We start from the raw sequence: 15,424 nt of genomic DNA on the forward strand, positions 1-15,424 counted from the left end.
TCTCTTCATTAAGGCACCTGTTATTCACTGGCCCAGGGGAGGGGGTAATTGAGGTTTAACCTGGATATTTAATAAGGAAGGCATAAAAAAAATTCAAACTCTTTTTAACATTCACTTTGCAAGCTATAAAAAGGAAGGTAGATGGCATCAAAAGTCAGTGTAGATTGTAATACCCAAGACAAAGCCACTGCCACCACCAGGCAGTCTCCCCGATTAGTGCGATAGCTTGTGCTGCGCTATAAGTTATAGAGACTTTAATAAAGCTATTTATTCAATATAAACCAGCACTAAACTATCCTGTGTCTGTACATTGGGGACTGTATCCCTTGCGTCTCAGATGACTTGGTTACATCTCGCAAATCTAGCTGACGAATCTATAATTGTAGGACATGATTGTACCACTATGAAAGGCAGTGTACACACTTCTGTCGATCTTCTTGCCTGCGTAGGGGCTCAAGGGAGAGGGGATGAGAAGAAAAAGCAAGCAAGCAGCCAAAGGGGACCCCCCTTTAAGCAGCTACCCAAGCTATAGATCTTCTAAAACTGCATGATAACAGTGCCTTACATAGAGTAGCAATTTGGATAAGACCCCATTTAATCGTTTAATTCCAGAGCTCTTAAGCCTAAGGTTGAAATTCTGGATAGTCACCTCTCCCTCGTATATTGGAAGCTAGGCACTTAAAGAAGCAGCTTAAAGAACAGGATACATTTCCTTTCAAATTTTATTCGAATGATCTGCATTTCATTTAAGACAACATGGAACGAAACTTGAATAAAGAGGGTTGTGCAACCTTATTGTACATGCATGAGATAGGGTTGGCTTAACATAACTGCACCAAAAACTTTCAGCATCTATGTGTGCAATAAATAAAAAAATGAATAGGGTTCTATAAAAACAAACAAGTCTTTTCCATTATTAAGTGTGAAATAAAGAAATCAAAGTAAATTTCAATATCAAATTGAACTAAAAATACTTGGGATGTAAACTGAATTTGAAAATCGGCTAAAACACTATTATTGGTAAAAAAATGTACAGGTAAACCCCTAATCAAATCAATATCATTACAACTATGTATACCCGGCAGCCATAAGGTCCACATATATATATATATATATATATATATATATATATATATATATATATATATATATATATATATATATATATATATATATATATATATATATATATATATATATATATATATATACAGGCATAAGGTCCATATATATATATACTGTACATGTACAATGCTAGAATAAACTGTCAAAGCATTTTCCTAATCCAACATCCACGACCTCTCCGACCTCGACCCCCTCGACCTCCACACCCTCTGACTCTGCCTCTGCCACGGGTAGATTTGGGTTTCTCCCTAAGTGCCCTTTCTTGAAGCTCTCTTCTCTCTAAACTGAACCAAGGTATATCAAACTCTCTGAAACAAAAGAGATGAGAGATACTGAAGAAGAGAAGTAATGATAACTCACATAACTACCCGTCAAAATATTTTATTATTGAAAGCTTGTTTTGTATTGGTTTTGAGAGGATTCAAAACCCTGAACTTTGTAAAAAGGTACCTTACTGTATCTAGAGATAAAACATATTTTGAAACAAGGGCTTCCCCCATAACTATAAGTGCATCACCTGAGGCATGGAATCTTACACAATTACCTGCCATGGCACTTATTCAAGCAATTAGGTCATAATTAATCAAACAAAATTTGTTGGAAAAAGTTCTACTGCTAAGAAACCAGACTTGCCTGCATGTAAAATGGCAACAAACCCTTTAAAACAAGCCTGAATAACTATAACCTCATTTTTTACGTTATGATTCACCTTGATTGGAATAAGGGAACAGGGCAGCCAAACACTGAGACTGGAACAGTGTCAGAAACTTCCACTGCTAAAACTAAAAAAATAACAAAAACATTTAACTTCTTACAAAAAAAAATCATAAAACAGCTTAGAATGTGACATAAGCTGGCATGATTCCCATAATTTTCTATCACATGTTTTGGGCATACTAGTAGAAAGGGCATACTAGTAGTTTTTAGTTTGGCCAACATCCTGTTTCCTTTGACCAGATGAAAACCTTTTTGACCAAAAGGTTATAACATTAAAGAAAAAGCCATGTAATCCTCAGACTCAAAGTAAAAGGAGTGTAGCTTTTTAGCAGTCAATGAAGAGTGACTTACTTTCTTCTACAGATGGTGAGACAGTCTGCTGCTCTGAGTCAGTGCAGTCTTTGCTGAGTGATTTCCTGCCTTTTAGCCTAGCTTCCTCTCTCATCCGGTTCCTTTCTTCAAGGCTTTTATGTTGTTGCAGTTCTCTAAATCGCTGCACATCCCATCTAGTTCAAGAAATATGTAACATTGAAAAGATAGAACATTTACTTACACCCCCTCCTCCTAATTAAAACTTGATATAAATAAAACATAAATAGGGGGTTATCATAGACATTGATTACAATGTCCTTGACCTACTGTAGCTTTGGTTGTATTTAGCAAGTAAAAGCCAAAATTGAATTAATTGTGTCATTCAACAGATTATAACAAGACAACATATTACATATGTAGAGACAATCTTAAATATACCTTTTCCTTCTTTTTTCTTCCAACTCTTGTTTAATGTGGCGCTTGATAAACGCATCATCCTCGATATTCTAAAAACATAAGATTAATTGTTTTAACATCAAATTCAATATTCTGCAAATTAAGAATCAACTTAACACGGTTCTTCTTGAGGGGGTATGCTAATAAAATTCAAGCAACAGTTAGATACCACAGTTAGGGATATTATAAAATTCAAGCAACAGTTACATACAACAGTTAGGGGTATTCTAATAAAATTTAAGCAACAGTTAATACTACAGTTAGCGTGTACCTCAGGCTGGTCCTCACTTGTGAGAGGAACATTTCTTGCAGAAGAACGGGCAGATTTGGAGCCTGAAGGATGTGAAGGTTGGAGCACATTCACTTGCCATTGAGGTACTGCAAAGTAACACCAGACCAAATTTTTTACCTCTATTTTTATAAGAATCCAAACCAGGCCTTTAAATTTGAAATCCAATCTTGTATTATTGTGGCTTATAAACTATTGTGTAGTGACTAAAAAAATCTGCTTTGAAAGTTTTGCTATTAGGCTTTGGTGAGTACAGATTTCTTTCAGAATATAGCTAGCAGGGTCAGCAGCCAGATTTGGAGAGTGGGGGGGGGGGGGGGAAGAAGGAGGAGGGGGGGCTGTGAAAGGAAAAAATGGAAAATGCTCTGTTTTTATCACAAGGGGTGAGTGCTGCTGGCCCCTCCCCTAGAATTACATCTGTTTAGTCGTCTCTTTGGTAACCAATATTGTGGGTTTATAACAAAGTACTGTTTTTGAAAATCTACTAACTTCAAAAACAGTATATTGTCCCTACAGAAAAATAATAAGGGACTTTAATCTGAAGTCACACACCTTCGCTTTATTGAACTATTATGGAAAGCCCTGGCTTAAAATAAGAAAAAGCACAGTCACACTAATGCAGCACGAATCTTGAACATACCAACTACATCTTTGTCAGCAGTTGGTGCTGTGGTGTTTAGGGTTGGTTTTGCCTTTTCTCCTTCAGGCAGATTATGTAGATATAAGAGTTCTGTCCTCATATGAGTATCATAGCTGAGGTCATTACTCATACATGAACTCATCACCACTGAAAATGATGTGGGGACTCTTTTCTTCCGGATCATTTGTTCCACAGATAATCGACGACTGAAAACAAATATCAACCACAGAATGTTTTTTTTTTTCAAAATCTTTGGGAAAAGTATTTGTAACGAAACCCTTATTCTATCAGCATTACTCATAATTTAGGTAAACTCTAACTACAAGTCAATCCACTGGTACTGACAGATTGGCATCTCCTTTAAGCAGGAGTTTTTCACATAAATATATATATATAAGGCATGCAATTTATTTGTTCAACAGATATTTTTAATCAAATATAAAAAAGGGAACAACATTTCAAAGTGTAAAGCATGGTTTTATTGAAATAGTATCAATAATACTGGCCTATTAAGACAAAGCCATATCATAACACCAGAAAGAGAAGGCAAAATTTAAATATTGCTTATGGAATCATATAATAAACCTATTTAAAGAAGGTTGCACTCGGAGAATACATGTATTGTAACCTTCAGTGCTTCATGAGTATTAAATAAAAAACTAAATAAGGCTACACTTAAACAACATATTATCCATGAGCCATTTTCAATGCAAATGAAGATGAAACAATTGAATTGATTCATTTGCATGAATTTGCATTAAATATGGCCTAAGAGCAAATAAAAACAAATCCAAATTTGGAAAGCTTGTTCATGTTCATGGCTTTCAGATTCCAGGATATAGCCTTTGAATATTTCCCATGAAGCACTGCAAGTTATGATAAACTGATTTTTTAGAGCAACCTTAAAAAGGTTAAAATAAAAATATCATCACCAAAAAAATAAGAAAGTGTGTTCACATTTAATGGAATGTACAACAGTTTCAGGTTTATAATTTTGGTCCCGCAATTTCTCTCTTTTAATGGCCAAACCCTTCACAAAGGGTTTCTAAAAATCATATCTCATTGTTCTACCTTTTTGGTGCGAGTGGTTTAGTTTTCTCTTCAGTGCATTCTTGGTCACTGTTGCTAAGATTTCTGCTTCTCTTTCTCACTGCCATACGCCTCTCCATACGATGCATTCGAGCTTCCAACTAAATAAAGTATAATGAGGAGGGAATTTGTAACGTGGTGACGTAGGTTGTATGGTAACTTCAATGTAATGTCAATTACATACAGTATCATATCCCTTAAATATAAGAACTTCAATGGAAAAGAAACAATATGGTCAAGCAAATGCTGATGCAAATGCATCATCCAATGTAAGTTTTCGTGCATTTGGGATGAATCACTCATAGACTTACAATATGTATAGTACAACACAGTTAACTGAATATTTTAGCCAAACAAGATATGTCAGGTAATAGAGTACTCTTATTTGACAAAAAAAATATTTTGGTATGCTCATTTTTATTCATTTTACTATATATTTAAGATATATCAATATCTTCACAGTCAAAAAGAACATTTTTATCCTGTTCTTTACATCAGTGTCAGACTTTTAAATCAGATCAGGCTGGGAAATTATATTTTAAATATTCTATTAAAGGGGAACCGCAAGCTAAATACAACCAGGACTCATATTTAGATGTAAAAACAAAAAAATATGCTTGCTGTGTTTTCGTGCGGTTATTATTTGTTTTCGAGAAGTTCGATGTTTCGCCGCCATCTTGAATGTTTTGCTCGTCAGCGGTCGCTTTTGTGACGTACTATATCAACAAGATGGCGTGGTCTATGTTGATCTTTGGGATTACCGCTGAAACTTTGTGGCAGCCATTTGTTTTCGTCTCATTCCACGTTGCATCAAACAACCTCATGTTGAATCGTTCAAGCTCAAAACTACGCAAGAGCAAGCATATCACAACCAAATCACAATGGATCTGAGGAATCGTTGTGCACATGTGCGTAAAAACTTTGTTGTGCTGCTAATGAAGTTATTAGCCTTAAAATGGGTAAAATAAGCTTTTACTTGAGAGTAAATCAGAAGATTTAGGTGAATCATTTTCCTTGTCATATATTCTACATTTCGAGTACTTTGCTTTGAAGTCAATTGTGTTACATAACATCTGAAATTGCATCCTTCATACGCTAGGCTAATATGAGAATTTATTTAGAAACTTCAGGTTTTCATTCTTCTTTATTTTGCGAAATATCTTTAGTAATGCTACTATAATAGCTTTGACTGGCCATGGTTTTAATTTTTATTTTATGATATGAATGGCATTTGTTTTAAATAGTTTATATATCATTTATTTTTAATTATACATTATATATTATTTAAAATTTATACTGCAATGATGCTGTAATGTTTTTTAATCAATAAAGTAAAACCATCATTTTATTGGCTACTTTTTACACAATTATTTGAACTCATGGATGCCTACTGTAGTGTTTCAATATAGCCTCTTGACTGTCTGTTGGTATTTGGACTCTTTTATAATATGAAAGTACTGTAAGCTATAATAAATACACTCCTTTTTTTATAAGAACCTTTTTAATAAGAACGTCCAGGCTGGGGTTTCGCCAAATTTTAAGAACATGCTAAGAACATGCCAATGCTCAGATATCAGCAAAATATTTTTTCCTTAGAGTGATGCTCTAAAAATGAAGAATCAAGCTAGCGACCTAAAACACTATTGTACAAACAGTCCATTTTATTTGTTCATTTTGGTGGCAATCACAATGTGATATGCTGCTTTTCAAGTTCTGGAATGTGGTTGATGACTGCATTCCCCACCTCTGGATGATAAAAGTCCAATCAAACTTCATGCTTCACACCTGTACCACAATAAAAGGTTGTGCAGCTGTGCTATATATGCGAATCTACATTCATTTTGACTATGTGGAATATACTGACTTATTTCAATCAAATTGCAAATATCTGAATCTCACACAGCTGTTACTTGAACACAATCAATATCAATCACTCATAGATTGGGCAAAAAGATCAACCCTTTTAGTTTTCTATGGACAGAATCCAGTGGGTCAGTACGCAGCTCTTACAAGCTGCAATTTGATTGAGCAAATGAACAATATCCGCACCTCGACACAAAGAACGAGAAGAATAGAGACAAAAGAACTCCTTTGTAGAACACAGATAATAGGAGACAAAGCAGCTGCGTACTTACTCAATCATGTTGGCACCACACACTGCCAATATCTGAACTAGTTTTTATATGATTTTGTATAGTGTTCCCCTTGCCTGTAGCCTGTAGTGTGTCAATGAAGGGGAGGTGGTTGTTGGATTGGGGCTGCAGAAATCTTATATTCATTCTTTTGTTGAACCAATAAATGGTGGAAATAGAGAGGAGTTGTCTTGTCTTATTTCATATGAACATTTATTAGCTTATTGCTTAGTGCCTACTATGTGAATACAGTAAAAGCTCTGCTAACTAGGGGCTAAAATCACCAAGTGCCAAAAGCTAGAGACAGAGATTTTGAAATAAAACCCCTATTTCTATCATTCTAAACCCCCTCAATGTCCCAGGGGCTGACTAGTGAGGCTTAGTAGGGGGGTTTTGATGCTGTTATGGTGATTCCAAATTTGTAATAGTTGTTCATATTTTACCAAGATGGTGAACACCATACCATGCACGCTCTCTACTGCATGATTACTTGAAATGCACTGAAAAAAGGGTTGCTTTTTACAAGAATTTTACCGTAAATATAAGCCTGTTTTTATGATTTGACGCTTTAATTCCAGTAAGCATGTTAATCATGGTCTCTAGTAGAGTTTGGTATTTAAGAACTGTAGAATTGAATTGAATCTGGTACTTTGAGAGTTTTTTTGGCCAAATTACCTAATAAACCAGACAGTAATTTTAATTCCGCAACAATTGATGACTGATTATTTCACTGTATCAACACTCTCCCAGACTATGAAATATTTTCAAGAGATTGGAGCCCTTCGAGAAAAGAGGAGTTGCTTTTGATTCTGCACACATAGCCCACATATAAACTGTATTATGTTTGCTATACCCAGATATATTTTTTTGTCTTATCATTGGGTAGCATGTAACTCATTCTGTTATCCTTCAGGTTCTTTATACCAGTTCTCCTACTCTGTTCAATCCCGAAGAATGACCCACATTTTACAACAGTTTTTAATGAAAAGACTCACTGAGAGGAGAGTATTCAACAAAATACACAACTTTTAGCAGTTCATCTACACAATTTCATTAGAAGGTCTGTTCAGCAGTAAGAGCTAGCATACAATAAGTATAAATAAAATCACCAAATAATCTAAAAAATCTACTTCATCAACTATTTCTCTCACTAAAAAAGCTGCATGTAAACACGTACTCTTATCTAATTTATTTCCAATTCGCTAAATGCCTTCTATTAACATTTTCAATAGTATTTCAAAATATCACTTACAGTTTTTCTGTTACGTGGAAAAGTACTTAACCCATTGACTCCTGGCTATTTTTGAGCTGAATTTACAAAAAACAGACTGAAAACAGATACCTCCCCCCGTATTCTGAGTTTTATACAGCCTGTCAGTCAAACACAGCTGCACCTAGTCAGCGGTATCCAAGCTTTCCAACAGTGCTTTGCGGTCCCCACTTTTAATCCCTCGTCGTTGAAGCCAGCACAAGTTGATGGTTGCTTGTATTTTTCATCTAAAATACAGCTATGAGCATATTAGGAGAGTGTCTCAGGACATCATGAAGTCTTTTGGGGCATAATTGAGTGCTTTGCTTATGGATATTTGCAAGCAAAGGTGGATTCATGATGATTTTTTCTTGTTTGGCTTTGCCTGGATGAGAAAATAATTTTCTAATGAATCACCACAGCTCTCCTAAATGCTGTCTTTTCTGAAACCAAATTGATTCCAAAATTGTTTACACTGCTATTCTGGGTCTGTATGACCTGGAATTGATTTGTTTGGCTTCGGGGTAAAAAGACTTATAAAAAACCATCTGACTTTGGGGAGAGGAGTGTTGACTGGCCCTACCCTTGTGAATTTTTCCCTGAATCTCCCAGAATGTTTTTCAATCCATAAAGGCATCTTCGTGGTTTTACAAGCCTTCAAGGAGTGGACATTGTGTTTTGAGGCCATGGAAATGAACCTGGAGGATAAGAATAAAAGTATCTATTTGTGTCTTGAGCTGTGTTTGCTGATCTATCTCCCTTGTGTTGTATTTTGAGCGTTTTATTGAGAGGGGTGATTCTGCTTTTCTTTCCTTGTTCGATTTGAAATTTGTCAAAGAACCTGTGCTATTATTTGGCTTAAGAGTAGTTGCCAACACCTTGGTTGGATGCATATCTTCAAGACCATTTATCCCTTAGACTGATGCCAGGGTATCTTCATCTTGTTGTGTTTAGTTTGCATTTATGATTTTTTTGGGTTGTGGGTACTTCCCAAAGCCGATACAGGCCCGTTGAGGGGTCAATGTGCTAAATCCAGGTAGTTGTGGCGGATCAAACGATAAGTTCTATGTTGTAAGCTTATCGAACAGTCGTTTGAGTACATGAAGTCGCACATATTGGGTTTGACTTCATGGTCTTCTGTCTGACTTTTTAGATCTTGTTTTAAACAGTGTTCTCCTAATTGATGTTCTGCGTCCTACGGAGTAGCATCAGACTTTGTCTCTGAGTTTGATGTGCTGAAACCTCGGTGATTACAACTTGCAGCAAGTTTACAGGGAGTAGTCTGAGTGTTACTCGAAGAGGCGCGCCCGTGATACTGTACGTCACAAAAGCGACCGCTGACAGCTTATGCGCTGACGAGCAAAACAGCCAAGGTGGCGGCGAAACATCGAACTTCTCGAAAACAAATAATAACCGCGCGAAAACACCTACAGCAAGCGTATTTTTTGTTTTTACATCTAAGTCCTGGTTGTAATTAGCTTGCAGTTCCCCTTTAATTATTTTAAAAATGTGATTGACCTTGTTTGTGCAAAATTGTAATAAACAGAGGAAAACAAGACTGTTCAAAATCTCCTAACATTTTCCCACATTTCTAGCTCAGTTATATGAAGTAATAAAAGTAATTTTAAATTATCTTTTATTTTTTTTCCCAAAAAAAACATTAATTAAAACATTATGAAAGCCGGAACCGGAAATAATACCCCAATCATGTGACTGTCACGACATCAAGCGCCATGTTTGAAATTGTCCGTACTACCGCTGACCACTCATAATAAGTCCGGTGTCGAAAATATATTCGGCGACAGAACAAGTCTGACTCGATCTACAAACGGGTCGAAAAATATAACAATAAACAAATACATATAATAATTTCTTGGAATATTTGGAGCACTAAAGGAATTAACATACCTGTTCTTTGTCTATCTTGAGTTGGTTCAGCTCTCTGTCTTTCATTTGCAGCTGTTCTTGTTGTTGCTGTATGAGTTCCAAATGCAGTAGCAATAACTGCCTCAATTGTGTAACTTGGCATGGCTCACTTTTATGGTTAGGCTCGCCAACTGCTAACGCTCCAGGTTGCCTAACAGACGAATCAGTTTCATGCTCTATGCAATTACTTTCCTGAACATCATTGTTTGTGACAGAATTCGGGGAAGAATTTGACGCTTTTGATCTCAAAAGACGCTTGAATTGTCTTTCGCTTCGCGTGCTCTGCTTCGGCGCTCCCTTCATGTCCGACGAATTTACTGTTGTTTTCAATTCATTCGGACTAAGTACACCTTTCGGAGATAAATCTGTGGCCATTACCATCTGGAGAAGTCTTCGGCAAGTTCTATCGAACACGCCACGAAATGAATTGTCCGCATTCATGCCTCCATAGCTCGGACTTGGTAAAGACCTTCGACATATGTCTAAAATGGCGGAGCGGCACGAAAGCGAGGCTTTGTGATATGCTGTCACGCCACAGCAGACGCCACGTGTTCGCCTAGAATTCAAATCAGTTTGACTGTCCCAATCAAACCAATCTTACGTAATCTTGCGAAAGAGAGCATAATATCTAATGTTCTCTTACTAGCGAACAAAACAATTCTTATGAGAATTGCAATATTTCTTGACTTTTCGATCATCGCTTTTATTTGGCTTCGGGCCCCAGAAAGCGCAGAGAGGGAAGGAAAGCAGGCCCGTACCCAAGGAGGGTGCAGGGGGTGCGAACGCACCCCCCCCCCCCCCCCACAAGGGCCTATTTGTAGACAAAACTAAGAATCATAAGCTAGATCCCTCTTGTATGTAGCCAAATCCAAAAATAAACGTCCCGTGGAGATACTGTAAAGGCATGCTTCAAAGGCAGCCTTGGTGGTTAAATTTTTATCAGAGAACTCCCTCCCTCCCCCTCCTCCCCCCGGGAGAATTAGGTCCACTTTTTCGGATTTTGCACCCCCCCCCCCCCCCTCCCTGAAAAATTCTGGGTACGGGCCTGGGAAGGAAGGGAGAAAGTAACCAAAAAAATTCGAATTTTCTGCTTACAGTCCCTATTCCCCGGATTGGGGGTAAGTTCCCATGTTTGGGTAAAGAGGTGCCGCCAAGGGTCTGTAACCCTGAACCTGTTTATGGCAATATATCTAAAAACACACACACACACATCCTGTTTAGGACAAAATTTTATACCCCGGTTAGGACAACAACTTTTTTTTATGGCGCTAATGCTGCCATATGTCTGTTAGGAGATTGTGTAATAGAACGGCAGGAGATTAAAAGTAAAGATGCTCTAAGCGTGAACAAGAATAGAAATACAAATTGCATTATTTACACTATAAAACATCTCTGGTTCTTGTACTCTCAAATTGAGTTATCAAGCAGGTTTTCTTTACTCGGGCTCTCACAAAGCTAGGAAAACGGGCAACAAAGCAATTTAAAATCATTTATACAGGAGTACAGGGTGCTCGATAGTCAATTTGCACTGCCCCATTGCGTTACACTCTTTATTTTATTTTAAAAAAAACCTTTTTTATAAGAACTCCCAGCCTGAGGTTTCACCAAATTTTAAGAACGTGCTAAGAACATGCCGAGATAGCAGCAATATATTACATTTTTAGTGTTATTTGTCCTAAAATGAAGTGTCAAATTGTGTTCATTATAAATAACAACCTTATTTATTATATTGCTATTGATCATTTCTGTAATTCTCTTCCTAATAATTTATTGGGTGCTATATTTTATAAGCACTAAAATTTAAGGACAACATTTTTAGCCTTTAAATGTCCCAAAAATAAGAACGCCAAGCCCCAACTGAAAATTAGGCGTTCTTATATAAAAAACAAAGAGTGTAGTCCACTTCTTGTTGAGCAAATATCATTTTTTCTATAAAAACAATAATATCTTCATGTTAGTTTAAATAGAGCTATACTAGAGTTTGTTTCCATCATCGTCCAAAAATCACTATCATAGTTTCGGAAAGGCCGGAAAATTGATAGATATCGTAATTTCCGATATAAGGGCTGTATGAGAAAACACAGGAGGCCTGAGTTATTTAAACTAAAAAAAGCTCTTGTTCCATTTAGTTTAGGACAAGAGAGTAATATCATGATATAAGAGAACGAAAGCCTGTATATACACTACTCATATCAAGGTCCTCAGTGCGACCGAAGTAAGAAAGCACCAGGCACCTTTCCTTTCCAGATCCTTGCAAAAACAAAAGATTCAAGAATACTTTTGAATCTACTATGCCACTAGAACGCCATGAAAAGTTCCCGACAGATTTTCGAACTATGGCTATCATCAAAACTTCGCTTAGCCGAAATTGTTGTCGCCGGAGCCTCTGGTACCCAGGGTATCATCAAAACATAACCGAGAGAGGGGACTGGGCGCCAAGAATGCATCAGTGTATTCTAAGATAATGCAATCTTAATTCGACTTTTTTAATGGAAAATCTTACAAGTTTTATGACCATGGTTGTGTAATTAGAGCCTTGTTACGACTCGTTAGGATGGTATTTAATGTTAAGATGATGAGTTGCTAATGAGAAATAAAATTTTCTTAAGTGTTGAACTGGGCTCTTTAAAATATATATAAGAAGAAATAAAGGCTTCATTATTTAATCATTTTGAGGCGAACAAGCGTTAAGAATGGAAGGCACAGCAAACTTCACCTTTCCGCAAGAGCAAATGCCTCAAGAAGCAATGTTGGTATGGTTAAGTGCTTTTATTCTGGTGTCTTTTCTAATTTTTGTCTCCAACGTTGCTACCGTTATAACATTCATAATCAACGCACACCTACATCGTTCTGGTGTGTACTGTTTGATTAATTTAGCCGTCGCAGACGCTTCCCATGGGGCTTCCTCTGTTTTTTGGTACTTTCTATACTTCGACTCTCGGCATAGAAGCGGGTTCGTGGCTGGCGAAAAAGAATTCAAGAAGAGCATTAACGTTGTGGCTGGGGTGATCAATACTACAGCAGTCATAACCTCTTTGCTCTCTTTACTCCTCGTTTCTCTCGACAGAGCTTGTTCCACTGTGTTGACTTTGACTTTGACTTTGATATTACTCCTATAGGTAGCTTTCGCTAATACTAGGAGACCGATTCCTCGGTAAGTAAGCACTGTCACTGGGGGTGGTCACTGCCAGAGGGTTTATTGCGTCCCCCAGTGGTTCTTTTACGTCCCTTCGGTTCAGGTTAATGTAGTGCAGCTTGAAGAGACGGGACCTCCGGTTTAGTGTCCTTATCCGAGAAGACTGGAAACACGGGAGAATAACTTCAACTCACTTGTGACAAATTCGATTCAAGGCAGGAACCCGGAAAAAATCCCCAGTTTGAGCCAGGATTCGAACCTGGGCCACAGCGGTGAGAGGCCGACGCGCTAACACACTAGGCCACCCGTGCTACCCTACGTCTATCGTAAACTTACCGTCAAAATTTACTGTCGGGGATTTGTGATGACATGGTTATTCGCAGTGGGTTTAGCAGCCATTCCTTCGCTTACCATCGGCATAGGTGTCTACGGACATGATGTATGGCTACACCAATCAGGGCAAGTGATCTCCATTATCGCGCTTGCCATCATCGCCGTCTCTTATATGTCTATCTTTGTGAAGATTAGACAACAGAATAGTCGTCATCAAAATCAAAGACTTGATTCCAACGTCAGAAGGAGCCAAAAGAAAGAGCGATACCTAGCAGTCACTCTGTTCATCGTCACTGTATTATCTCTCGCGGCTTGGTTACCCTTTATCATCGTGCACGAGGTCGGAAAGGTATCAAATGCACCACGAGGATTTAGTCAAAATCACATCGAGCTCCTAACAGAGATTATTCAGCTTACCAACTCTCTCGTCAATCCGACGGTTTACGTTTTCAGAATGGAGAAGTTTAGGAGAGCTTTGATCGAGCTGTTGACCAAATGTAAACGAGCACGTCCGCATCCTCGTCCTCGAGCGCACCTAGAACCAGCCTCGCCCCATCCTTACAGTCACAATGCAAACCATAGCTCCAAGATAGAAACACGCTCCAATCCATCGGAGGATTGATGTAGTGTTTCTGTGCTGTAAGGACTAAGATTTCCCTAGAGACCATGATAATACGTAAAAGTAGCAATGTACAGAAACAATGAATAATTCATTGTTAACAAACTGGGCTTTCTTTATCCAGAAAGCTGAGTATACTTTCATCTGCTTTACGCAACCTCTCTCATGTTTACAGAATTACACTTTATCTTTGCGTCTCTTTAATTCATGAATTTCATGATTTTATCCCATTGACTCCTGGCTATTTTTTTTAGCTGAATTTACAACAACAACAACAAAAAAACAGACTAAAAACAGATTCCCCCTATTTTGAGTTTTATAAAGCCCGTCAAAGTAAAACACCGCTTTTCCTAGTCAGCGGTATCCTAGCTTTCCAACAGTTCTTTGCGGTCCCATTTTTAATCCCTTGTTGCTGTGCTAATACATGCACAAATTGGTGGTTGCTTTTATTTTTTATAAAAAAATAAAGCTATGAGTATGTTGGGAGAGTGTCCTAGGACATCATGAAGTCTATTGAGGCATAATTGAGTGCTGTGCTTATGGTTTTTTGCAAGCAAATTCATGGTGATTTCTTGTTTGGCTTTGCTTGGATGAGAAAATAATTTTCAAATGAACCACCACAGCTCTCCTAAATGCTGTCTTTTCTGAAACCAAATTGATTCCAAAATTGTTTACACTGCTATTCTGGGTTTTTATGACCTGAAATGATTTGTTTGTTTTTGGGGTGAAAAGACTTTTAAAAAACCGTCTGACTTTGGGGAGAGGAGTGTTGACTGGCTCTCCCCTCGTGGATTTCTCTCCGGATCTCCCAGAATGCTTTGCAATCCGTAATGGCATCCATTTGGTTTCACACGCCTTCAAGGAGTGGACATTGTGTTTTAAGGCCATGGAAATGGTACCCTGGTTCCAGAGCCTCGGATGTCTCTCTATTAAGTGGCAGCGTGCTTGCGAAGCTCGTTGGCCACTAAATAGAGAGGTTCGAGGCTCTGGAACCAGGGTATGGAAATGGACCTGGAAGATCCGAATAAAGGTATCTACTTGTGTCTTGAGCTGTGTTTGCTGATCTCTCCCCTTTTTGTGGTATTTTGAGAGTTTTGTTGAGTGGGGTGTTTTTTTTTCATTGTATGATTTGAAATTTGTCAAATAACCTGAGCTATTATATGGCTAAAGAGTAGCTATCACCTTGGTTGGATACATATCTTCAAGACCATTTATCCGTTAAAAAATTGAGATGCGCAAAAATTAAATAAGACTTTAGATACAAAATCGTATAATAAGCTGTATGAATATACCATGTCTATGTTTTTTTATGTTTCACATATTATATATCTGATTTTTCAAATAAGTGCATTACTCTTTGGTTTGGTGAGCATTACTCAATGTTTTGATGTTTATTTTTGC

General features: G+C 37.5%; 2 protein-coding genes across 3 annotated transcripts; one reads left to right on the plus strand and one right to left on the minus strand.

Moving 5' to 3' along the window:
* Positions 1-704: 704 nt before the first annotated feature.
* Positions 705-10,456, minus strand: LOC5517916 (male-specific lethal 1 homolog). 2 transcript variants are annotated; one of them, XM_032362473.2, is made up of 8 exons: positions 9,918-10,456; positions 4,611-4,729; positions 3,540-3,745; positions 2,882-2,988; positions 2,593-2,660; positions 2,194-2,348; positions 1,835-1,907; positions 705-1,433 (listed from the first exon to the last, which is right to left on the minus strand). In XM_032362473.2, the coding sequence occupies exons 1-8, from the start codon at positions 10,374-10,376 to the stop codon at positions 1,268-1,270; spliced, it is 1,353 nt and encodes a 450-aa protein (XP_032218364.2). In that variant the 5' UTR covers positions 10,377-10,456; the 3' UTR covers positions 705-1,267. The 2 variants fall into 2 exon arrangements, with proteins under 2 accessions (XP_032218364.2, XP_048579557.1); XM_048723600.1 differs by lacking the exon at positions 1,835-1,907 and having other exon boundaries at positions 1,264-1,433.
* A 2,172-nt stretch (positions 10,457-12,628) lies between these two features.
* Positions 12,629-15,066, plus strand: LOC125561041 (neuropeptide FF receptor 2-like). The gene is made up of 2 exons (XM_048723918.1): positions 12,629-13,019; positions 13,383-15,066. The coding sequence occupies exons 1-2, from the start codon at positions 12,629-12,631 to the stop codon at positions 14,024-14,026; spliced, it is 1,035 nt and encodes a 344-aa protein (XP_048579875.1). The 3' UTR covers positions 14,027-15,066.
* Positions 15,067-15,424: the final 358 nt, after the last annotated feature.

The sequence above is a fragment of the Nematostella vectensis genome, chromosome 2 (assembly GCF_932526225.1).
Source record: "Nematostella vectensis chromosome 2, jaNemVect1.1, whole genome shotgun sequence".
Lineage (NCBI taxonomy): Eukaryota > Metazoa > Cnidaria > Anthozoa > Actiniaria > Edwardsiidae > Nematostella > Nematostella vectensis.

Coding starts and splice junctions, on each gene's coding strand:
- LOC5517916 (XM_032362473.2), bottom strand. CDS start 10,376: ATGAATGCGGACAATTCATTTCGTGGCGTGTTCGATAGAACTTGCCGA. Junction 2,349..2,592: donor GAAGAAAAAAGAAGGAAAAG/GTATATTTAAGA, acceptor TTCTTGAACTAG/ATGGGATGTGCAGCGATTTA. Junction 1,908..2,193: donor CTCACCATCTGTAGAAGAAA/GTAAGTCACTCT, acceptor TTATTTTTTTAG/TTTTAGCAGTGGAAGTTTCT.
- LOC125561041 (XM_048723918.1), top strand. CDS start 12,629: ATGGAAGGCACAGCAAACTTCACCTTTCCGCAAGAGCAAATGCCTCAA. Junction 13,020..13,382: donor CAGAGCTTGTTCCACTGTGT/TGACTTTGACTT, acceptor GGCCACCCGTGC/TACCCTACGTCTATCGTAAA.